Source organism: Monodelphis domestica, chromosome 1 (assembly GCF_027887165.1).
Source record: "Monodelphis domestica isolate mMonDom1 chromosome 1, mMonDom1.pri, whole genome shotgun sequence".
Lineage (NCBI taxonomy): Eukaryota > Metazoa > Chordata > Mammalia > Didelphimorphia > Didelphidae > Monodelphis > Monodelphis domestica.
Genome location: NC_077227.1, coordinates 520,780,381 through 520,805,552, shown reverse-complemented (window position 1 = coordinate 520,805,552; position 25,172 = coordinate 520,780,381). Strand labels below are relative to the sequence as shown.

The 25,172-nt window shown below is 37.7% G+C and overlaps 1 protein-coding gene and 1 long non-coding RNA gene across 2 annotated transcripts; one reads left to right on the top strand and one right to left on the bottom strand.

Annotated features, from left to right (window-relative positions):
* Window positions 1-331: 331 nt before the first annotated feature.
* YPEL5 (yippee like 5) lies at window positions 332-25,041 on the bottom strand. Its single transcript, XM_001371380.5, has 3 exons — window positions 24,685-25,041; window positions 8,944-9,118; window positions 332-2,215 (listed from the first exon to the last, which is right to left on the bottom strand). The coding sequence occupies exons 2-3, from the start codon at window positions 9,082-9,084 to the stop codon at window positions 1,991-1,993; spliced, it is 366 nt and encodes a 121-aa protein (XP_001371417.1). The 5' UTR covers window positions 9,085-9,118; window positions 24,685-25,041; the 3' UTR covers window positions 332-1,990.
* Window positions 22,950-25,172, top strand: LOC130456503 (uncharacterized). The gene is made up of 2 exons (XR_008915481.1): window positions 22,950-23,805; window positions 25,106-25,172. It is a non-coding gene; the product is annotated as an uncharacterized LOC130456503 (long non-coding RNA).

The following is a 25,172-nucleotide window of genomic DNA, read 5'->3' as shown; positions in this document are numbered from 1 at the left end:
TGGCTCAGAAGCAGTGCTTAAGGAGGAACAGTAGTAGAAAGAATCATGGAGATTATACATCTAGAACTGAAAGGGACCTCAGAGACCATCTAAGTTAAGTCCCCTCATTTTACAGAGAGGGAGGTTGAGTAATTTGTCAAGTCAGTGGTAGTAAAAATTAAAGGGGTTTAATCTAGATCCTCTGACTCCACAATCAGTGTTTTTCTTCATCGTATTACATTGTATGCCCTCAATACAACCCTTTATCCCACCCTCAGTCATACCCCCCCCCCCCCCAGACCTAATGAAAAAAGTCAAAACTCACTGGAAAGTAAACAGTGCTGAGACAATACAGGACAAAACATACTTTATTGTAACAGCAAACATACAGAGTGCTGCAGGCAAAACATGCCACTAAGAATTTGTCAAAAGACCAATATGCAAATAAGCCAAGGGGTCTCCTTGGTGAAGGAAAGATCATTTTTTTGTGCATCTTAATTCAATTACAATAGTGTCCCTAGTTAACCGGAGACTTTTATCTAACCAAGAGCCTAGAGATCAGATAAGAAAGAGCATGGTCCTAACCATGAGCAGACATCTTCAATGTCTAGCAGGCATACATGGCTGCTAAAGATTGAAGGTCTAACCAGGCCAGAATCTTCTTTCTAATCAGTTACATCTAGAAATGCCATGGATATGTGTGGATGGTGCACTCAAATAAGTTATTTTTAATGGCCTCTATTTGACCAGTGGAAAATACTGGAGTGTCTAAAGGAATATGGGCCAATATTTCAAGAAAACTGCAAATTTCATGTGAATTCTCCAATGTCAGGAAATGTGGACATGTGCCCTGAGTCAAACTTCATGTCCCTCTTTTCTGAGGAACTTATAAGTTTCGATTTCAATAACTGAATTCCTAATAGGGATTCTGGTATTAATCAAAAAAAAAAAAAGATCGTGCATCTACTGAGGCATAACCAAGCCTCTGTGTGGCATATTACTGGAAGACAGGCTGTTTTGTTGTCTCCCCTTTTCTTAAACAGATGCAAATTATATGCTTTTTGCATGGATGCACACTGACATTCTGTCCAACTCCTTTTTTTCCCTCTAACTACAACATTGTGGGTTTAGAAATAGGATATTTTAGTTTAAACAGATTGCAGTAACCTCTTACATTTAGTGAATCTGGAGTAGAGATGAAAAGAAAAACATTCACTATTATAATCATTACTTATCAAATTCTCATCATTTAAACTTTTGATTGTTAAAGTAACACAGGACCAGAAATATCCAACTATTTCTTTATTTATATTATTATGCTTAAGTTACATGGAAAAAAGGACATCCAAGCAGTTCTGCCCCATTTCTGAAAAGTTTCCAATCAACACCAATTATGTGGTGACAAGTAACTAGCAATGGTGACATCTTTGGGCCAAGACTGACAAGGAAGAATGGGCTCTGTGCTACTGTTCAACCCCCACAAGAATATGGCACAATGGCCAGCACGAGCCACACTAACACTGAACCTTTAGCGCTGGTCACAAATTCGGATCTCTTATCTGAAGCTAGCAAATCAGGTGAAATAACTGGTTTAAAAAAAAAATTAAAATTAAGTCCCCCAAAGAAGCTTAAAAACCATACTCAACTTCTATTTTACCTCCAAAGTTCACACTAAAAAACACTGATTTCACTCTATTAGCCCAGATTTGTTTTCCCTTTCACCCACCATATAGCTGCAGATACACTATTCATCAGCTTAAAGATGTAAAACGTAAGAGAAAAGGAAAAAAAAAGATAATGGCATCTGCATAATACTCCCTCTACACACAGCTGTTGGATGGAAAATATAAAGTTAAAAAAAAAAAAGAAAGGTTCCACCTCCAATTCTCTCCACCTCTTGTTCCACAGTTCATGAATCCGACTCTGATGCTAAGGTGACAGTGTATGTAAGTAGATTTTTTTTTCTGTTTCAGTGAAGGAGACCTGGGAAAAGATGGCGAGCTTCTTCTCTTCAAGAATTATCAGAGGGTACATGCTCTTCAAAGCCCTCACTTTCTCGGACAAGAGCCCGCTCCAGAATCACACGACCTTCCTTATAACGCTGGCTGTCTTCAGTGGCAAACTCATAGATCCAGCCAAGTTTGCTGTTGCAGTTTTTGCAGCTCACATCTCGAACCATGTGGCGGCCGGTGAGCATAACCCGGTCCTGAACTTCACTGTACTGAAGGTTAACTACCTATGGAGGAAAAAGTTTTCAAAGAAATAAATGAGTATCATTTGTTGCCAAGTCCACAGCTGCCTTTAAAGGGAAACTTTTGCATGCCAATATACGAAATTTTCTGAAAATGTGGAGTAGCACTCTACTGGATATATAGATTTAAATGATGAGACTTGGAGAAATGAGTTTCTTGTACAAGTTTAACAATAAGAAAATTCTATATAACTAATCTGGCTAAAGCAGAGGTGTCTGTAATTTGATGGCAAACATTGCAAAGAAATAGGTGAAATGGTACTAATACAATTACTTAATAATTGGAAACATTTTTTTTCTAGATTTAGTTTTGGTATGTTTTTATCAGTATAGAGCACTTTCAAGTGAGGAAACTCATTCATTGCTACAGATTCTCAAGGTAACAACTAGTATGGTTAAGAGCAGAACATAAACCCAAATTTTCCTGACTTCAAAACTGTTTCTTCCCATTATCCTTGATGATTAACCAAAATACATTTGTTAAGCTCCTATATTAAAAAAATTAAAGCATTTCTGTCCTTAAGGAGCTTACATTTATTAGGGAGAAGCATATACACAGATAGATACAACAGATATTAAAAATAAATACAAGATAATGGGGAAGGAAGGAAATGAAGAAAGGTATCATGTAGGAGGTGCTGACTGAGTTGAGTTTTAATGAAAACTACACTCTTAAAAGGCAGAAGATGAGAGAGACAACCTGTACAAAGGCAAGGAGATAAGAGGTAGAATATTGTTTGAGTGACAACATGTAGGTTAAATGTGACTGGACTATAGAGGGCATAAAAGGGAGTATTATGTTATAAACCTGGAAATGAAAGACAGAACAAGATTGTCATGGTCTTTAAATACTAAAAGGAGAAGTTTACATGTGATCCTAGAGGCAATGAAGAACCTGAAACTTCAGGAATATCAATTTAGCAACTGGGTGTGGGATGAGTTTGAGAGGAGAGAGGCTTGAAACAGAGCTATCAGTTAGGAAGCTACTACAATAGCCTAGGTAAGAAGTGATAGATAGAAGCTCTACATAGAATGGTGGCTGTGAATAGGGAGAACTTAATGAATTCTAAGTTAGAGCAATCAAGATGAATGTGATAATTAGCACAAAGCCTCCCTGAGAAGTCCCAGGATTCTTTCAGATTGTTGTTGAGGTAGAGGAAGATGTAGATACAGAGAGGGATTAACTAGATGTGATTTAGTTGGCATAAGATACTCCTGGTTGAGGAAACTCCTATCAAGACAGGTTGGCACATTCTCTGAAATCTAAAGAGTCTTAGAGAATTGCCTATAGCATGAAGAAGTTAATTGTACAGAGATGGAACTTGAACCAAAGTCTCCTACATCCCTTATACCACAATGCCCCTCAAACATATAAAACTCATGTTAAATTAAGCATAAGACAGACAATTTTCAAAGAGGAGAACAAGTTACTAAGTAATTAAATGTCTACTTAGATAGTACTGTTGCTAGACATTAAATTTAAAACATTTTTTCCTCAGTCTAAGCTGCAATATTTTCATCATGGCCAGCATCATTTCAAATTTGTTCAATGAATGCTAGGTGTGGATATTCTTTCTTCATTCACTTACTTTATACAAAAAAATTATCTTTAACACTGAACTACTCTTCTATTTAAAGAAAAATAATAATTCAGTGCCAAATAACTTCAGGGCAAAATATGGCTCAAAGTTAGGATCATCCAATCATTTCTTTTTATTACATAGCAGTTCAATATGTACCTAATCTGAAATTACTGATGGACAAAATATTAAATGGACCATTAAAGTAAGATAGTGGTTGTCTATAACTCACTGTTTGAAATGCAAAGAATCATTAGGAAAAAACTATGTAAATATTTACCAATCCATGATGAACCCAGTCAGGTTAATCAATTAGCTAGGAAGAAAGAAAGCCTCTTGAAAAGTTTGGGGAAAGTACCATGCCTATGATATGGAAAGAATTTAATAAATGTATATTGACTGATTGAGACCAATTGCTGCTAAGACCTTAGAAAAACACTTTTGGCAATGCTAAATAAAGTAAAGAAAAAAATATTTTATCTATGATCATGGTAGAGAAGTTATTATAGACATAAAAATATAACAAGAAAAATCTTTCTTGGTCGGTACCCATGCTGAACATATAGTAAAACGATTGGAATTGACCTGAATCAGTCTAAGAGCAGATAGTCTTCAATATATGATTGTTAAGTCAGATACAAATAAAATGGCACAGATGCTGGGAAATAAAACTGAAAAGGATTTTTTGGTAACGTAGGTAAAGTTACATGGTAGAACCTTTACGAAGAAAATTTTAACTTCCAGTTTAATATTATTGTTCAATAATCCTGCGTCTGCAAGTGAGTGATAAAAGTGCCTATAAGAATATAGTAATCTTGCATTATACCAAAATATTTCAGTTTGCAAGAGTCTTTCCTGAACTTTTTCTAAGCTACAAAGATACAGCACAAAATATTATCAGTTTATATCAGAATATTATGTAATATAACTAGTATTACTATTATTAGACTACTATTGGGTCACCATCAGCCTGAACTTGCAGCTAACTAGAAAGCTGAATTCAAAAGGAGCTGGAGACATTTAGCCTTCTCTTAAGCTGGGGAGAACTGATGACTGCTGTCTTCAAATCTTAGGAGTGTTGTCATGTGGAAGAGGAATTAGATAGTCAACTCAATCCCAAAGGACAGAGTCCTAGGAACAAAGGGTGAAAATTACACAAATCAGATTTAGATCTAATAATCAGAAATACTCCCCTGACAATTAGAGCTATCCAAAAGTGGAATGAGGTGTGTTCTCAGGGCACAGAGAATTTTTAGGTAAGTAGAGATATTCAAGAAAAGGATAGGTACAAACTTGTGAATATTTTTCAGGTATAGATTTGACTAGATGGTTTCTGGGGTCTCTTTCAACTCTAAATCTATGTAATTTTAAGTATACATTTCTTACCGCAGATAAGAATTCTTTAGTAGCTTTAAGTACAAAAGAAACAGAATGGGAATTCTTTTTAGCTCTCACTAATTAAAAAGACCAGGCTGAAATTCTGTCACTGCTGCTCACTACCTGTGAACAAGTCATATTCTTTCCTCTGTCCTGTTTCTTCATCTGTAAAATAAGGGGCAAGATGAGTCTTAAGGTCACTTCCAACTCTAAATCCTATGATAAAGTTATAGTCACCTTTCTATGGGGAATTGTTCATTTTTTGTAAGATTAGCTTTCTAAAGATTATATATTTTTGTGGTTTTGATACAAAAGATTAAATCCCACCTTGGCAGCAATCATTTCAAATGGCTCTAATAGAGTTGGGATTATTTCAAAAGTCTTTCCTTTAGCTTATAGATTTTTAAATTTTAACTATTTAAGACAATTAAGCATAAATGTCCAGTGATACAACAGTGCAAAGGATACTAGACTTGAATCAGGAAGACCTCAATTCACATTCCCCCTCAGACCACTCATGTGTTTTAAGTCATTCAATGTTTCTGGGTATTTACTAACCACTTTGTGCCTCAATTTCTTCATCAGAAAAATGTATAAATGGAGATTTTGAACCCTAGACTTCATTCCCCAGAAGTCCTTGATATTTTCTGTAATTCCCTATAATCTCTCCTGCATCTCCACATTGATGAGATCACGATTGGTATTTAACTGGCAGTAATGCCTCCCACACGCTGTCTCTTCCTTTGCAATGATGCAGCAAGTATGGTGGTATGGTGGGGATGGCTGAAATGGTTAACCAGCCATGGGCATGTGGTTTTTATTTTGTATCCCCTTTATTCCTTGATTTCTAATGATCCTTAATAAACCTCATAAAATATAATATTTTTATTATCAGAGATATAAATTTAATTTTTACAGTTTTGGTGACCAGAAGGGACAAGAATTACTCTCAAATTTTTTTAAGATAGCCTAATTTTTTTTTAAGCCACGTTTCTCCTGCCAAGGCTTTTCACTCACCCTACCCACCCACCCTCGCAAAGCTGCTTCTCCTGATTCAACTCGCTCCTGCTGACCACTCCTGCCTCTAGCCTCTACTCCTGACCTTCTTGACCCAGATCACTCACCCAGTCTGGCCCCAGCAACTCTACTCCTGATCTCCAGCCTCCAATCCAGATGCCTCATCTAACCCCAGGCTCAGCCCCAGGACCCAGGCTGCTGGTAGCTGGTAGGTGTCTTCAGAATCACAAGCCAACTGGTAAAAACTGGGATGTTCTTTCCCAAGACAACAATTAGCCTCCACATGGCAGGGGACCTCAAGGGGGGCAGCGAGGAGAAGGAAGAAACTTTTCCAAACAGGAAGTTGATCCCAAGCATGGTGTATTATATGAGAGAGCAGTGCATTGCCTATTTCAAAAATTTTTTGAGTGCACTGATCCTTTTACTTATCTTACCTGAGATTCAGGGGAGAATTCATCTCCCTACAACTCTTTGCCATTTGGGCCTGCCCAATTTGAGATTCCTAAAACTCATGTTCTCCCTCACTATGGGAGACTCCACAGTACTGACAAAAGGAATCTCAACAGATTAAAAAAACAAAACAAAAACAACTTTAAAGAGACTGGAGGTTACAGTTTTAAGACTTTTCAGACTCCAATGTTTTATAAAAGTCTCTGTATTTTATTGTATTTTGCTGATTGTTTTGTTTAAGATTTAATTTTGTTGGTTTTAAGTTCATATAACCACCTTTGGAAAATTTAATGAGCTAAATATCTCAAATTGATTTTAAGGGGTCTTTAAACGGGGTTTTTAGACTTTTTTCAACAACTGATCATTTTGCCTGCCTCTAACAGGAGGTAAGGTCCATTTTAATAGCTGAAGTGAAGTACAATTATAATCCCCACCTCCCGATGGGACATTACAGTCTCATATCAAATGAACTGGGAAGTTGATCCCAGGGCATGGTACCCCCTGGATGGCTCCCAAAAGAGAAACATCTCTCATTTGTAACTCCTTAGCTTACTAAACCCTTCCACCAGAATGATCTCTAGATTCTTGGTGACATTTTTAGACCCAACATCAACAGTACAGAGGTTTGATTTTTTTCTAGACTCCTCTGCCACATTTTTGTAATGATGGCAGTAATAGAATTTTTAAAAAATATCTCGGCCAAGGTTGAAATATTGCTACACCTGAAAAACTTGTGACAAGTATCAACTTTCTTTAAATGTCATACAACAGACTCATGTAATATGATAGTGGGTTTGTTTGCTATTGCCATTAAATGGACTATTATAACTTTGAGGATTTTGATACTTTTGGAATGTGCATTACCTGTTGTACTACTGTTATAAAAAACTGTTACAATGTCAAAGGAGTCCACCCAATTCTGCTCAGGTTGACGAAAATTTTGAGCCATGACAAAAGGACTGGATGGAACATGTTTGGGGTTCAAGGTTTTGGCTATTTAACATGTGTTAAAGGCAGATCTTCCTTGTCCCACATTCTATCAAGTATCTCAAATTTGGCTCCTACCTGGTTCCTAAAAATCTAGTCCCTATTCTGTCTTTCATAATGTGGCAACTTTCTATAGTCCTGGTTACTGATTGGGTAAATGTTTAATTGCTTATATCATTTTAATTGGAGCCTGATTTAAGGACTTATTTTAGATTTATTTTTCCTTTACTTAGAATTTTTACACATAAGACTTTGATAAAATCTATATTTCATCCAGAAATTTAACTCAGCCATGCATCCCTAAGTGATCCCTGTATTTTTCAATCACCCTCTTCAGGGGAGAAATGTATAATTATTATTATTTTAAATGGCAAAGTTTAAATTCCTTCTGATAGTAATTTTAGGTTAAGAACCATGCTACCTCTCCAAATCCAGAAAGTGAACTGTTTGGAGAAGGCACCATGGAGAAGATGCCTCCACAGACCACAAACTGCACCAGAAGATCCAGAGTGAACTTTGGGATATGCTGATTTGAACTGTGTGGGGTTGAATGCATTTGTTTTGTATGTATACTCTTATGCCAAAGGGGACTGCCCCCTAACTGGCTTTTTTGTCAATGCGCTTAGCAATTATTGGTTTTGTTCTCTTTTCCTCTTATCCTCAAATTATTATAATTTCATAGCTGGTATGATTACAAGACCCACTGGAGAGACTAGTCTTCCGTGGGTCTCAGGGGGGCTTGTATAAACGGGGATTTTGAACCCTAGACTTCATTGCCCAGAAGTCCTTGGTATTTCCCATAATTCCCTATAATCTCTTCTGCATGACCACATTGGCAATATCCCAATTGGTATTTAACTGGCAGTAACGCCTCCCACGCACTCTCTTTTCCTTTGCAATGATGCAGCAAGTATGGTGGTAAGTTGGGGATGGCTCAAATGGCTAACCTGCCATGGGCACGTGGTTTTTATTTTGTGTCCTCATTATTCCTTGTTTTCTAATGATCCTTAATAAACCTCATAAAATATAATATTTTTATTACTAGAGCTATAAATTTAATTTTTACAAAAAATAAGAGGATTGGTCATAAAAGAACTATGAAGTCCCTTTCTGCTTTAAATCTAGGATCTGACTGAGTTTGAAAACAAAGGTGTATGTTAAGAAATTTCCAAAGAAAACCCTTCACTATGATCTTTAATGCAGGAATACAGAACCAAGACAAGCACTATCAAATCTATTTCCATGTGACAAAAGAGAATTTATATTTCTAGAACATAAGTCTATACTTGTTTTCTTACCCACCTTGTTGAAAAGAAAAGCCCTTCCAGTAGCTCCTGTGAAGCGAGTAGAGATGAGTTCTGAGCGGTTAGTCAAGATTGTATCACAGTTTGCACAGGAGAACAGGCGAGTCCCACCAATGTGATCAAGGAAAATTCTGCCCATTTTTTATCTGTTGCTTATTCCAAGCTCTAAAAACCTAAAAGCAAAAAGAAGAGATGTACACTAACCATAAAAACACATTGATCATGCACCAACTCTGCTAGGTGCAATAATTATTTATAGTATAGACACTATCCTCTGAAGATTAATATCTAACAATATAGAATGTGAATTTAATAGAAAAAATTAATCAAATATATAAATAAAATTAAGTATAGTATTTTAGTAGCCAAAAGTGATGAAAACAGATGTAGTTTGATGTTCAGTAAATAAAGATATGAGAGAGAGCAAGAGATTGAAGGGGGGGGGGGGCATCCAGTTACTTATTTTCTTTAATCTAGAAAAGAAGATATGGGAGTGAAATTCCCTTGCTCTACAAAGAACAAGCTAAAAAATAATGCAGAGGATGTATGATCTTCTAGCAAGGTGTTTAACCTTCATTTCAGTTTCTAAAACTTTAAAATGAGGATGACATTTTACTATCAATCTCCTATGGGAGTTGTAAGGTTTACATAAGATAATGGTCTAAAAAGTGCTCTGATAAGTATAAAGCAAATATAATAAGTTTTTACTTGCAAAGCAGATAATATTAGCAGAAAAGAGGGGGAAATTACAGAAAAGGGGGCACTTAAGGAATATGGTTCAGATGGAAAAAAGGCTTAGAGGCAAACATGGAGGAACAAAGGGGGCTTGGAAGTGTGATCAAGATGACAACAACATCATCTTCATTTACTATGTCCCAGACATTTAGCTAAATATCTTTACACATGACTCATTTGATCCCTACAAGGTAGGTTGAATTGAGGCAAACTGAGGCAAACATATTAAATAATTTGCCCAAGGTCACAGTTAGATATCTTAAGTCACAATTAAACTCCGGCCTTCCTGATTCTAGGATGAGCAGTCTACTTACTGTGCCACTTAGTTACTTGTCTACACAAGAGGATGGAGCTGATTGGAATATTAAAAGTGACAAGAGAAATAATGTAACCTGAGCATAGTTCAAGAATCATGAATTTGAACTAGAGAGTAACAAATTCATTGTAGTGCTTTAACTAAAAAAGTAACCTGTCAATAGCACTGAAAGCACTGAAAAGAGTTTACATTTTAATGGTAAAGATAAAGCTGAGGAGAATAAGATATATCTTCTAACAGAGAAAGAACTCTTTCTTACTCAATTCTATTCACAACTGGAAAGACCTCCAAGAATTGATGCAGAGTGAAAGGAGCAGAACCAAGAGAACATTGTACATAGACATAGACACATTATGGTACAACCAAATGTAATCAACTTTTCTACTAGCAGCAATACGACCCAGGCCAATCCAGAGGAACTTATGAGAAAGAACACTATCCACATCCAAAGAAAGAACTGTGGGAATAGAAATGCAGAAGAAAAACATCACTGACCATGTGGTTTGACAGGGATATGAATGGGGTATTGGCCTTAAAAGATCACCTTATTGCAAATACATAGAAATAGGTTTTGAACAATGATACATGCATAACCCAGTGGAATTGCTTGTCATCTCTGGGAAGAAGGGAGGTGGGAAAAATCATGAAATCATGTAATCATGGAAAAATATTCTAATAAATAAGTTATTTTTAAAATGAAAATTCTATTCATATAATGCCATAGAAAAGTCTAAGATGCTCAAAAAATGCTCAAAACCCAGACATTCATTATATTTAATATTCCAGGTGAGAGGAATATATTCAAATCAATAAGTCATTTAAGTTCTTTTAATACATTTGACTGTTTAAATATGGAAAACTGAACTAATAACAGTTTTAACACTCTATAATTCATCTTCATACTCATGGCATCTTATAAATAAGAAAGTCAGTGAAAGAATAGTGCCCTTTCTTTCTGAATTCAACTTTTCCAAATAAAGGATGAAGTAATATTTTGATATTGATGGATATGTCATCTCAGAAATGTGGGAACTTACTCTATGGTACAGATTACAAAGCCATCCATATCTTTTCATCCTTTATCACTCTTGATCATGTCCTCTCATAAATCTTCCATAAAAAGTTTTCTCAAATTGCTATTTGATCTCTTGATGCTAAGTAAACATCAGCGGAGCACATGAGCTATCGGTTATTACCCCTGCTTTAAAATGATCCATACCTCTTCCATTTCTTCACCCCTCCCCCCATCTAATATGCTTTACAGCAGTTCTTGTTCAACAATCCATCTTACCTAGTAGCCTTACTTCTTCAAAGGCCAAGACACCCATGCCCCAGTCTTACAAGGACAATCTTCTCTTTCAAGGTGATTATCTGTCACTTAAGACAGCATGCAATTTCCCAAAGATAAAGCATCCTCTGAGAATCTTGTTTAATTTTAATTTTTGTAGAAGAGAAGGCCTTGCTGAAGGAGCCTTAAAGTGGGTAATCAAAACCAAGTTTTTGTGAAAGTCTGCCTATTGCCATTTGAAATTTATCAAAAATGTTCTTATATGTGGAAATCTTAAATTTTATACAAATAGGAAAGCAGAAATATATATTAGTAATTACTAATATTCTCTTAAACAGCTTCCTCCCAACCCCCTTCTTACAATAAGGTCTGAATCCTTCTCTCCAAATCATTTCCTACCTTCCTCTTTCAAACATTTTGAGAATCACTTCTTCAGTGGCCTCAAATTTGTCTCCTCCAACAGATATCTTCCACATATATTTTGTCTAGTTTATTGATTCTTTTTTCCCATGGCTATTTTCTTTAGTGCCATTACTCTTAATGGGGCACAGAGATTATTATACTAGAGTCCACATGTAGAAGACTCCACTGTTATAGAAGAAAACAGTTTGTTATAGAATTTCTAACTACAGGTTAAAGCCTTATAAATTGTTCCTCTTATTCTTTCACTTGGATCTATAAGAAACCATTTTTACTAGTCTGTAGCTTTGTCCCACCTGTCCATTTTTTTGGTTTTCATATTAAAAGGAAACTTCTTTATTTTGCAACAATACACTATTGGAACACAACAAAATTAATACTTGAAATATTATTCTTTTCTTTAGCATGTTAGAAACATGCAACTCCAGGAATTTATATATGCACCATGGATCTCTTAAAACAGCACATATCTTTTTATATTAGAAATCTCATTAACATTTCTGTCTGGAACATGGGAAATACCAATACAATATGCCATTATAGTAAAAAAAAATGGGAATACCATTTAACTCATAAATCAGTATTACAACAAAGTATTTTATAATGGAGTTTTACATGGTGCCTTACTATACTAGGCTCTCAAATAGCATTATCAAGGTTTTGAGAATATTAAAGAAAAACTTACACAGGGAACAGGGGTTGGAATGAAATAAAATGTGACTTTCTAGTTCAGAATTATGCAAATAAAGTGACAAAAAAATGATCATACCCTTTGACCCAGATTTTACTTTTAGGTATATGCTTCAAAGAGGTTATTAATTTAAAACAAATTTTAAAAGGAAGACTCTAAATCCACCAACATATTTATATTTTATGGTGGTAAAGAATTGGAAGGCCAGCTAAATGACAACAGTGCCATGCCTAGACTCAGATTTAGCTTCTGAGTTCAAATCTAACCTTCAGGCACTTACTGGATGTTGTAAGAGTTAAAATTTAGGGGTTTTGACTAAATATGAGAATTATAAATTCTCATATTTTGTATGATATATTGTAGTTTCCAATTTAAAAATATTACAACTTAAGTCAAAAATGACTTTTAGCAACTTTATTTACAAAGAGGTGGAAAGAGTGAAAATGGAAAATGTAAGAAGAAGGTAGAGTGTGTCTAGCCTACCACCCTAAAGTGGTGCTCCGGTGTCTAGCTCAGCACCAACAGGGCCTCACCAGGTCCAATCTCCACATGGATTTCCCAGTAATACTCAGCCAAAAGGTTCCAGTGGTGTCTTCAGCCAGAGTTCCATGAACGAAGCCTCCTCCAAAGCCAAGGCAGAAATCTCAGCCACTCACTCCAAAGGCCAGGAAGGAATGAATCTCCAAAACCAATCTCTCCAGAAGTCAGGAAAGTAATCCCTGGAACCAATCTCTCCAGAAGCCAAGAAAGGAATGAATGCTAGACCATGCTGGTCTCTTTTATGCTTCTTTTTCCACATCACTTCCTGTTGCTCTTTCTTCACAGAAACCAATGGCAGTCTTTTAATTTGCCTAGCACTATCCAAGGGGGGAGAAGGAATTGGCTTTTGGAGGTATAAGCTTACTCTAGTAAGTAACTAGTGAAATCTGGTACTTGTAGGGGGGTACTTTAAGTTTCTGATTTGATTAGTGTTACAAGGGAATCACTTTAAAGACTGATATATATTAATTTAAGGTCGCCAAGGAATCAGCAGTGTAATTCCTAAATGAAAACTTAAGTCAGCTGTCAATCTTTTATGGAGTTTAATTACAATAGGAGGAAGTAATTAGAGATAGAGAGAGAGAAAACGGAGAGAAGGAAATAGGGCTTAAATACCCCTTCTGTTTAGGTTGGGCCAAAAGGCCCAAGCCCTTAGATAGCTGGGGCAAAGAAAAGAGATCAGTCCCTATAACTCACATGTCCAAAATGGAGAAACAGTCTCAGAGGCCCCCACCTTCAGCTTCCTTCAGAGCAAGCCTTCTCAGAGCCCACAGGAACCACACCGACCAACTCTCCACCTCCCCTGGAGTCTTCAGACCCCCCTGATCTTTAAGGAAACACATCCAAGTTCCTCCCCTCAGTTCTCCCATCTATCAATCACTGTTCATCAATTTCCCTGTGCCAATGGAGGCTCTAGCTTAACCCAGGACCGCCCAGAGGTTTCTGGCTTTTGCACATATCTGTTGAAGGTCATATTTTCAAATGATTAAATCTTTGCTCCTTTGCTACAGCCCTTTCTAAATCTTGTTAACCTAAGTAGGGTAGAGATTGGAATAATTAAATTTTGATCTAGGCTGCAGCCCTTACTCAATCCTGTTAGGACTGAATAGGGTGGAGATTGATTCCAAGTATCTCCATTGTATCAATTCTAAAATCAATCATGACTCAAAGAAATTCCTGACCTATGCTTAAGCATAGATCAAAGTCCTTTCCATTGTTCAGCAAAGGGTTTCTGTCCTAAAGTAATCTTAAGAAGGGAAGAGAAGGAACCTCCCATGCCAATGGGGTTCCCATTCCAATAGACTATCAGTAAGAAATTTTCCAAGTATGAAATATCCCAATGGTGAAATTTCCAACATTTATAAGTCTAAGGAAATTTGAGGTTTACATTAGCTAAAAATAGACAAAGAAGTTAATTCTATTTTCACAATATGAAACCATGGTCAAGTCACTTAACCTTGTTTTCCTCAAGTTTCCTCATTTGTAAATGGGATCACAAAAAAGTCAGATACAATTGAAACAACACAGATGCTCATCAACTGAGGAATGGCTAAACAAATTGTGGTATATGAATATAATTTAACGTACACTTATGATGAATACTGAAAGAAGTTTGGATAGACAAATAAACCAACACAAAGTAAAATAAGCAGGGTAAGGAAAATACAATGACTAAAACAGATAAATGGAAATAATGATGCAAAATGACAGCATCTGAATGTTACAAAATTGTAAAGAGCTCCAAGAGAGAAATGACAATCACTCCTGTTCTTCTGTGCCTTTTTAGGAGTTGAGCTCTTTGGATAGGTAGCATCAGATTGGGTCAATGTGTGGATCAATTTTAATGAATTTTTCAAAAATTCTGTGTTACAGAGACTGATCCATTATGGCACAATCAAATGTAATAGACTTTTCTACTAGCAGCAATGAAATGACCCAGGCCAATCCAGAGGAGCTTATGAGAAAAAATGCTATCCACATCCAGAGAAAGAACTGTGGGAACAGAAATGCAGAAGAAAAACATATAATTGATCACATAATTCAATGGGGATATGATTAGGGTTTTGATGTTAAAAGATCACTCTACTGCAAATATGAATAACATGGAAATAGGTTTTGAACAATGATACATGTATAACCCAGTAGAATTGCCTGTCAGCTCCAGGGGTGGGGGTGGGGTGGGGTTGAATGAATCATGTAACCATGGAAAAACATTCTAAATTTTAAAAATTGTAAAAATTCTGTGTTATAGCCTTTGACATTAACATATGACAAGAGATTACAGACAGAGATTCAAGTAGACTTATACAAATGACAGATGTAAGTAAAGAGTTTCTTTTAAAGATCCTGGGCAGCTAGATGGCTCAGTGGATTAAGAGCCAGGCCTAGAAATGAGAGGCCCTGAGTTCATGGCCTCAAACACTTCCTACCTGTGTGACCCTGGGCAAATAACTTAACTCTCATTGCCTAGCCCTATCACTCTTCTGCCTTGGAACTAATACATAGATTTGATTCCAAGATAGAAGGTTAGGGTTTTAAAAATTAATTAATCAAACTAAATTAAATTAAATACCACTTGAATCCACAAAACACTGGACAAGTTATACAGCTGCCAGAGTAGATGAGTTTTAGACAAAGGCAGCCATAATGATTACTCTCATGAACTGAAAAGTAAATGGTATTTAGAAAGGTGGGAGAGAAATATGGAGGGGGAAAGGGGCCATCAATGTAATTAACTACCGACTATGTGTTAGGCAGAGATAATATCACATAGCCAACAGAGTTAGGCTTTGAGACCAAAACCCAAGTCTAGACCCTGCTTCTAATATATACTAGTGTTACAAGGGAATCACTTTAAAAGACTGATATATATTAATTTAAGGTCGCCAAGGAATCAGCTATGTAATTCCTAAATGAAAAACTCAAGTCAGCCGTCAGCCTTTTTTGGAGTTTAATTACAATAGGAGTAAGAAAGGAATTAGAGATAGAGAGAGAGAAAAAGGGAGAGAAGGGAATAGGGCTTAAATACCCCTTCTGTTTAGGCTGGGCCAAAAGGCCCAAGCCCTTAGATAGCTGGGGCAAAGAAAAGAGATCAGTCCCTATTACTCACGTGTCCAAAATGGAGAAACAGTCTCAGAGGCCCCCACCTTCAGCTTCCTTCAGAGCAAGCCTTCTCAGAGCCCAGGAACCACACCGACCAAAACCTCAACAACCCCTCCTGAGTCTTCAGACCCCCTATCTTTAAGGAAACCCTCCAAGTTGCCTCCCCTCAGTCCTCACATCTACCAATCACTGTTCATCAATTTCCCTGTCAATGGAGGCTCTAGCTTAACCCAGGACCGCCCAGAGGTTTCTGGCTTTTGCACATGTCTGTTGAAGGTCATATTTTCAAATGATTAAATCTTTACTCCTTTGCTACTGCCCTTTCTAAATCCTGTTAACTTGAGTAGGGTAGAGATTGGAATAATTAAATTTTGATCTAGGCTGCAGCCCTTACTCAATCCTATTAGGACTGAATAGGGTGGAGATTGATTCCAAGTATCTCCATTGTATCAATTCTAAAATCAATCAAGACTCAAAGAAATTCCTGTTCTATGCTTAAGCATAGGTCAAAGTCCTTTCCATTGTTCAGCAAAGGGTTTCTGTCCTAAAGTAATCTTAAGAAGGGAAGAGAAAGAACCTCCCATGCCAATGGGGTTCCCATTCCAATAGACTATCAGTAAGAAATTTTCCAAGTATGAAATATCCCAATGGTGAAATTTCCAACATTTATAAGTCTAAGGAAATTTGAGGTTTACACTAGTTATATGACTGGTGAATCAGTTAACCTCTAAGTGCTCTAGGAAACTCTTTAAGCCTTTAGTTGCAGAAAGATGCTGACTTGCATTGAAAGAGGGAGTTTCCTCACCTAATAGTTACTTATGCTAATAAAATCACAAGTAGAGCCTTTATCTCTAACCTATATTCCAGAACTGGGGATACAAAAATCAGAAAAATGAAATATTCCTTGCTCCCAAGAAGTTTACAATTCTATTAAAGAGATATTATGTGAGTATAATTAATGCAAAACAAATACAAGGTATTTAGGGAGAGAGAGCACTAGCACTCTGGCAAGGGGGAAAATCGTGAAAAACTGTGTAGAATGTAGTACACTTGAACTAAGTCTCAAAAGATGCCTTTCTATGAGATGAAGGTAAGGAGGGAATAAATTCCAAGCATAGGGACACCCTGTTTAAAAGAATGCTGGGAAAAATGTGAGGAAAAGAAAAAAAAAGGCAAGTTTGATAAGTATGGAAAAATATGTAGAAGGGTTAGTGGGGATGTACATGTCAAGTCTAGAAGACTTTGTCAAAACATGACTTTATCCTCTAAGGTTTTGTAATCCTGATCCTATTTTTCTCCTCTTTTAAAACAAGTAAGTACACCATGGAATGAATCAAAGCATTCTGCTTCCTGAATGTGTGTTCTTGTTGCAAATAGGAATGTATAGAACAAATGATTATTTCCTTGTGAGAAATAATTTGACACCTCCCACTCTATTTTTGGTTAATACCTACTCGCCTTAAATTAATAATTGTATTCCTATGACTAGTTCCAATCATTATTGTCCAGTTTCATGTAATTTCATAGGGATAATGATTACTTATTAGTATCCTCTAATCTAATGCAATCCTACAGGTACAGTCATCATAAGTTGTCATTTATAGTTCACAGTTTAATGACTATTAGAAACAAGAATCTTTTCCCCCCAGTTCTTTATCATACTTTAGCTTAGGCAACATGACTTGAAGGCAATCAACATGACTAGAAGGAGGAACATCTACTCAAATGTCACAAGCTTCTGTGTAAAGTCCCACAATATATTACATATGGAAAAAAGCCCTTCCACCCAGTATTGCTTCTCCTTTGTGACCTTTTGCAAGTAAGGCCACCTAAACAAGAACCTAAAGATAATCTAATGATAAAGCAGACCTGATGATAAAGTAACTGGCATAAAGATGAGGAGGTGGTGGTGAGCTAACTGCTACATGTCCATCTACTGTTTGGTAACAACATGACAAAGGGCTGTACCAAGAGTTTGGAGCCCACCATTGAGATAACTCACTGATGCCTGACCTGACAAAAGACCAAGTATTGAAGGGAATAAAAGCTGTACTCTAGAGAAGATAGGGGTCTCAAGACTATGAGGAAGGTCTGGGATCCTATTTTTCTTGAGAGGACCAGGTCTCTCCAATAAATAATTTGGCTCGGAGGTCTGCCTCAGTTGTTTTATTGGAGTAGGCAAATTTCTAGTGTTATATCCCGCCACCTACTAAAATTGTTGATTGACTAACTTGATAACTTGGGTTAAATGTTGTGCCAGTTTGTGAAGGATGGAATTTGAAGTCATGTCCAGGATTACACAGGTGATGGGTCAAGACATGTAATGTAGGTATCGCCTATTTCTAGGCCCTTTAAATGGCTGCTCATCTACAAAATGTAGACCAGAACACTGAAAGGTATAGTATACTGCAGGATGTAAATCAGAGGTGGGGAAAGAAATTGGGCTTCCTTCTGTTTTGGGGTAGCCTCTTGGTGAGGGATTCCCCAAGGCACTGGTTAGAATACACATATCCTGCCCTCCTTCCAACTCTGCAAAGAGCTGGAAAAGTTGATTCTGCCCAAAGAAGATGAAAAGGACAGGAAACCAGGGATAAAACTGGGACAGGAGGACATTAAGTGGGTCTCAAAACTAGACAGGCCAGTCCTGTCTGCTTCATCCTCTTGATTTCTTCCCAACTCAGAGCAGGGACTGAAAAGCAGGGTAAAAGAAAAATCCCCAATATCAGACATTAGAGTTACCAGGCAGCCCAGGCAAGAATACCCTTTATAAAGAAGAACTTTCTTTTTTAAGAAGCAAATAGCAAAGGAATATAAAAAAAGTTAAAACTAACAAACATTTCAATTAAAAACCTAGAACACAAGAGAAATGATACTATATTTAGAAGGATGACTTATTTAAAAAAAAAAGGATAAACTTCCCTAAATAGTATAAGAAATAGCAAATTGAACCAAATTCCTGATAAGACACAGAACCCCATGGAATTCCAAGACAGCATGGAAGCACAAGAAGATATTCTAGAATGATGCAAAAGAAAAAAAAATCCACAAGAGAAAAAAGTTGGAAGGAATAAATGTCATAATTTATTGACTGTGCAGCAGAAATAAGTAGAATTAAAAAAAAAACTCAAATCCGCACTGTCTAAAGAAGCATAGAGAATCAGAGATTTAGAGTATAAATATAATCAAGTGAAGGACAATCTAAAAAAAGAAACACAAGCAATAATTCTAAAAGAACACACATGAGCAAAAGAATTTAACTTTTTGATAAGAACTGTTGGGAAAACTGGAAAGCATGCTGGCAAAATTTTGTTAATTTGTTTTAATTGTTGTGAAATCTAGAATCACAAAAACCAATTAAAAGGAAAGGTTCCATATACACTAAATATTATGATTAAAGCAGACTAGGCATCGTAAAAAAAAAAAAGTTAAAGCTGAAATTAGAGGCTGTCACTAGGCAGCAAAAAAGTTCAATGGATAAGGTAACCTATGGATTCAGGAAAACCATAATCCAAAAATGATGTCAGACACTTATTAGTTATGTGACCCTGGAAAAGTCACTTAACTTCCATTTGCCTTGCTTTTCTTTTCTGTAAATGGGGATAATAAATAGCACCTACCACAAAGGACAGCTATGAGGATCAATGATATAATGTTTGTAACAAAGAGTAGGTGTTATATAAATGTCAGCTATTATTATTAGTTCTCAATTTGTATATTTAATTTTTAGATTACATAGTTAATGGAGATAAAAATAGCCAAAATAAGACTAACACAGTCAATTCTCAGAACAATGGAATAACTATTCCCTTTAATAAGACAATCTAGTTTTCAGAGTCGCAAAGAACTCTTTGTACTATTTTGTAATACTATACCACTGTGACTGTTTTTAATAAAGCTGTGGCCAGAGTTTCAGTTTGGAAATTCAAATAATTTTTTCTTTCTCATAAAGGATCAATCTTTTCTAACAATATTTAAACTTTTAGTTCAATGTAATTTCAATAATGCCCATGACTTACAAAACACATTTATCTTAGTCAACACTGGAAAAAGAATTAATAATGTAATTCAGTGAGTCAGCAAGATAATTATATGGAGTTTGTAATCTTCCAGAAACATCTTTCAGTAAAGTTATTTCATAATCACTTAGAATGTCATGATGTATTCTGAAGCAACACTTTGATTAGGAATTTATCAGGAGCATATAAATAAGTAAGTCTTTGTAGGTAAACTGGCCTATAAGTCAGCTTGTTTGGCAGAACAAGGTGTAATGGTATCAAATTCATGACATAGTTAAGATACAGAAATTAGAAGGTCAAGAAAGTCTAAGCTCTGGAAGGTACTTAACAGGTGCTTACAACTTTTGTTTGTTAATATAGCCACTTACCCTTCTAATAAATATGTTTCAAATGTTAAGTGTGCAAATAAAAAAAAAACTTTTTGAGGAAGGATATTCAAAGATAACTTTTTGTACCTCTTCAGTCCTGGGGAGTAATTCAATTTACCTTTCATTACAATATTAGACACTGAAGCAAGCATAATACAGACACACAGGGGGCTGCTGGGTAGCTCAATGGATTGAGAGCCAGGCCTAGAGCCAGGAGGTCCTAGGTTCAAATCTAGCCTCAGACACTTCCCAGCAAGTCACTTGACCCCCATTGCCTAGCCCTTACCACTCTTCTGCCTTGGAACCAATACACAGTATTGATTCCAAGACAGAAGGTAAGGGTTTAAAAAAAAAAATACAGACACACAGGCAAACATCAAGATCTATGTCATTATTCTCAAACTAGATTAAAAACTACTGCTTAAGATTCAGTTTTATCATTAGCATCTTTTTTTGATCCTTCTTTTAACACCACCTTTGTTTCCTTCTCTCCCAACTTTATTTTTTGGTCCCTTCTCAAATAATAAGTTAAAGGCAAAGTTCTAAAAGATCCAACAGACTATTTTAATAGTCAAGTGATGTGTCCTTTCATTTTAGTATTCACTCCAATTAATTCACCTCAAGCACTTTTTAATCACTGTTTTGTGTCAAGCAAGATTGCATCATCTTCAAAATTAATAGGCAATTTTTTAAACTTCCTTTGGTTAAAAAAAGTATCACATTGTTGTCAAACTGGTAATGAGCCTTGGTGATGTATCTAAATAGGATCAAAATATTTTAAGTGGAACCATTCATTTTACTATTTCTTTTTTGAACATATCACCATGTACTTGTTTAAAGTTTAGTTTGAGTAGTCAAGAACTGCATAACACAAAAAGGTATGCAATTGTATTTGACACTGATAGAGGGACTACCCATACTAAGGAGATACTAGATTCATATTTTTAAATTTTTATTACATTGCTCCCCTGCTCAAAAACTTCAATCAGCTAAGCAAACTATACTATTATAGTAGAAAGACTACTTCCTATAACAAATAGAATATAGGGCTCTTGAGGACCATGACTTTTATCTTTACATCCCCAGCATCTAGCAAATGCCTATAAGCAAATGGTATTTAATAAATGCTTGTAAACATGAACACATTGAACTTAGTCAAAAGAATTGGTTTTAAGTTCTGACGCCAAAGCTTAGATTGTATGATTACTAGCTGTGCCTACTACTAAAGGCAAGTCATTTAATCTCACTTTTAATTTAAAAACCTGAACCTTTTAATCTATAAATTGGCAAAGTTCACTACCAATTTATTAGCTAAGTGCTACTTGCAGAAAATATTAACTTATCATCCCTGCCTCAGTGTTTACATTCTAGCTGGGAAAGACATTCAATGAAATAAAAGACTTAATGGCTTGTCACTATTTATAGGATGATATAGCTTAACAAGGCCTCACTCTATCAAATCATCTACTCAAAAAAGAATAATTCCTAGTTTAGCATCTTCATTAACCTTTAGGCCTTTGCTTTTCCTAAATCTTTCTCTAAAATTCCTTTCCTTTTCCCCTCTGACTATAAAAACCATCCCTTCCTTCAGGGTCATTTAAATCATATTTTTTCTAACAGTAACAATTGTACAAAGTGCTATATATAAATATGCTGACTGTGGAAATAAATATATAGACCTATACTTTTGTAAACATATAACCATTATACATCTCTATAAATAGAATATATATATTCCATAATATATACCAACTGGTTATATATATATATATACATATACACACACACAAACTATATAACCTTTGTGGATATATTCAATCTATAGATATATATGTCTATATATAGATAGTATAGCTCTACAATATACTACCCAACACAAAATATCACAGGATTTAAGAATGGAAAGTGATTGTTCCTAGTCTGTTTTGTTCAAATATTTCTGTAACTACTAACCAGGCAAAACTAACAAATAATCTATTACTGAACAATGAAGTTATTTCATAAGCAAGTCACTTCATCAATAATATAAAATGTAAAAAATTCTTAAGTGACTTGTACAAAAGGATTTCATATTCAAAAGTTTATATAAAAAAGATGAAAACTCCCCCCAAACCAAGTGATCAAAACCTTGCTTGCACAGATTAATGCAATTTTCAGAATTTTAGGATTAAATTTACTAATTTGCATATAAGCAGATGACTAATTCCCATTTTCTTATTGCTTTGTTCTTTATACAACTGTCCAGAATTATAGTGAAAAGGGATTAAGAAACAGATTAATATGCCACAGGTACGCTCCCTACCAGTCTCTCCCAAAAAAGATTTTGTCACGTAGGATGCCTATTGGCACAAGAGCTAATGAACAGCAGGAACTGCGGAAAAGCAAAGAGACTTTCTAGCGCCCTCCGCCGACCACAGAAGGAAGCGAAACCAGTGCGCTGCGGGATCAGACTCCATACAAAGAGTCCGGGGAAACAGCTGATTGCAAAGCACGTGACTAAGCAGGATCCAATCAAAAGACGCCTAAGTAAGACTTTGAGAACGAGGCTCTGGGACCTCCTACAGCACAACAAACACAGGCAGGAAACAGCTGAGCTAGGCTAGAGCAACACAACACAGATTTAGGAGGGGGAGGGGACGAGAGCAAGCCGCATAAAGCTGGGCTAGGTAGGCAGCCAAAAACAATTAGAAACACAAGGATGGGGGAGTGACAACAACCGCCCCCAAAACTTTCCATTAGGTCAAGAGATCAAATTTACCTAAAACCTACTTACTTACACGGACAGCCAAACTGTCCTTGTATGCTATGGAAAAGCCCTAGTTACTGATGGGAAATAAATGGTGACTCTCGGAATTAAGGGAGGGTTAAATCCCCACCGCACATCTTTTATCCCAGGCCAGGCATTTGTTTTTGTCTTTAATGGTTGACAAAACTCTGGTGAAGGATTTCAATATTAGAGTTACAGTTCACTGGAAAGGCAGGGACTTCCAACTAAATTCTTCCTAAGACTCAGAACCCAAGGTCCTTTAGTGTTGGAGATGGCCAACATCTCCAAGAGTAGCCATGTTGACCCCCCTCCCTCCCCTTCCCTGTACAGAGAAGTTGAAAAGTTAAGTCTATGATATATACTAAGAAAATTTGACATTAATCAGGCAGTAAATAGGAGGAAAAAAGTTGTTGCTGTGTGTATCGCGTTGCGATTGTTTGCTGTGATTTTAAAGGGAAATGCCTTCTTCTGGGGAAGTTTTAGGAGATCTATCCCACTTAAATGAAAACAACAATTAAGACTAAAGTGTTTGGGGGGGAGGGGTCCAGCAGCGGTGAAAATAAGGCAACCAACCAGACCCACTCTTCAAATGGAAGGTCGGTGAGCAACAGAGGCTGGTAGGTGAAGGAGGAAGAGGTTGCTATAGCTGTCATGACTGAGTCTTGAGGAGGGTAGTGTGGGGTTGAAGCTGCAGCTATTGCATCTAAAGGAAATGGCAGTGGGGGTGGGTGCAGTGCAGAGGTTGCGTTATAAAGGGAGGATGGGGTGCTATCGAGCTGAGGGAGGGTGACAGGGTGGTAGAAGCCGGAAGGAGTTAAAACTGTGATGGAAGCTTGAGTTATATGTGAGCTGGGGTAGTCAGGGCTGAGTTGTGAATAAGGGAAAGGGAGTGCGGACGAATAGTGACTGGGCAAGGGGAGGTGGAGACTGAGTAGTGGTAGGCTGGGAGGCAAGGGAGGCTGAGCTAGAGGAAGGGGGTCATGGAAGTCCCGGATGAGTTGTGGTTGGGCAAAGAGGAGGAGGGGGTCGGGTTGAGCTGTGGCTGGAGAAAGGAGTCCAAGGCTGAGTTATGAGAGGGAAGGGATTCCAGGCTGAGTTGGGGTGGGGCGGGGGGAAGGGGACCCATGCTGAGTTGTGGCTGGCTGAAAGGGAGAGGGTCTAGGCTGAGCTGGGGGTAGGGGCGAGGGGGAGGGGCCCCGGTGATTGTGCGGGCCTCATCCGGCCCGTTTCGCCTATATATCCGTGGTGCGCAGACCGCCGCTGCCTCTGCCTCCTCCTCAGTGGGCCTAGAAGTGCTTTCTTCCCCAGCTGCTCCAGCGGCTGCAGCCCCGGAGACTGTGGGGAGGGGGGGGGCAGGGAGGGCGGGCAGCCGCGCAGACCCGGGGAGGCAGTTCCTACAGCTCGATCCCCAACCCGGCCCAGAGCCCTTCCACACAGCCAGGCCCAGCTAGTTCCCCCAGCTCTTGGCTCCGCCCTGGCCAGCGACCCAGACTTACCTCGAGCGGCCTGGCCGTAGGCTTGGTCCGCAGCAGCGGCGGAGGCGGCTGTTGCTTCCTCAGCTGAGGTAAAGCGCCTTGGCCGCTCCCGTCTCTAGGTCTCCGTCGGGCCCCAGCCTTGGCCCCGCCTCCCAGTGGCCCTGCCTTGGTCGTCAATCACTCAAATTGGCCCCGCCCCTCACCCGTCTGGTCCACGGGTTGGCCCAGGCCACCTACTCCTACAAGCCCCGCCCCTCCTTCGGGGCCCGCCCCTTCCTTAACTACCCCCCCAACCCCCCCAACCCCCCCGTAGTGAGGCCCACCCCTCCTCCCGCAGTCCCCGGGCGAGCCAGTTCCTCGAGGCTTGCCCCGCCCCTGACCCCTTCTCCCCTACCATCCTAACCAATCCTGACTGTCGACTCCTCCCCTTCCTCCCGGACAGCCTATGTGGCGCTCTTCAGGAACCACCCACCTCCCAGCTGAGAGCACACAACACTGCAGCCACGTGA

Coding starts and splice junctions, on each gene's coding strand:
- YPEL5 (XM_001371380.5), bottom strand. CDS start 9,084: ATGGGCAGAATTTTCCTTGATCACATTGGTGGGACTCGCCTGTTCTCC. Junction 2,216..8,943: donor GGGCTTTTCTTTTCAACAAG/GTGGGTAAGAAA, acceptor TTTCCTCCATAG/GTAGTTAACCTTCAGTACAG.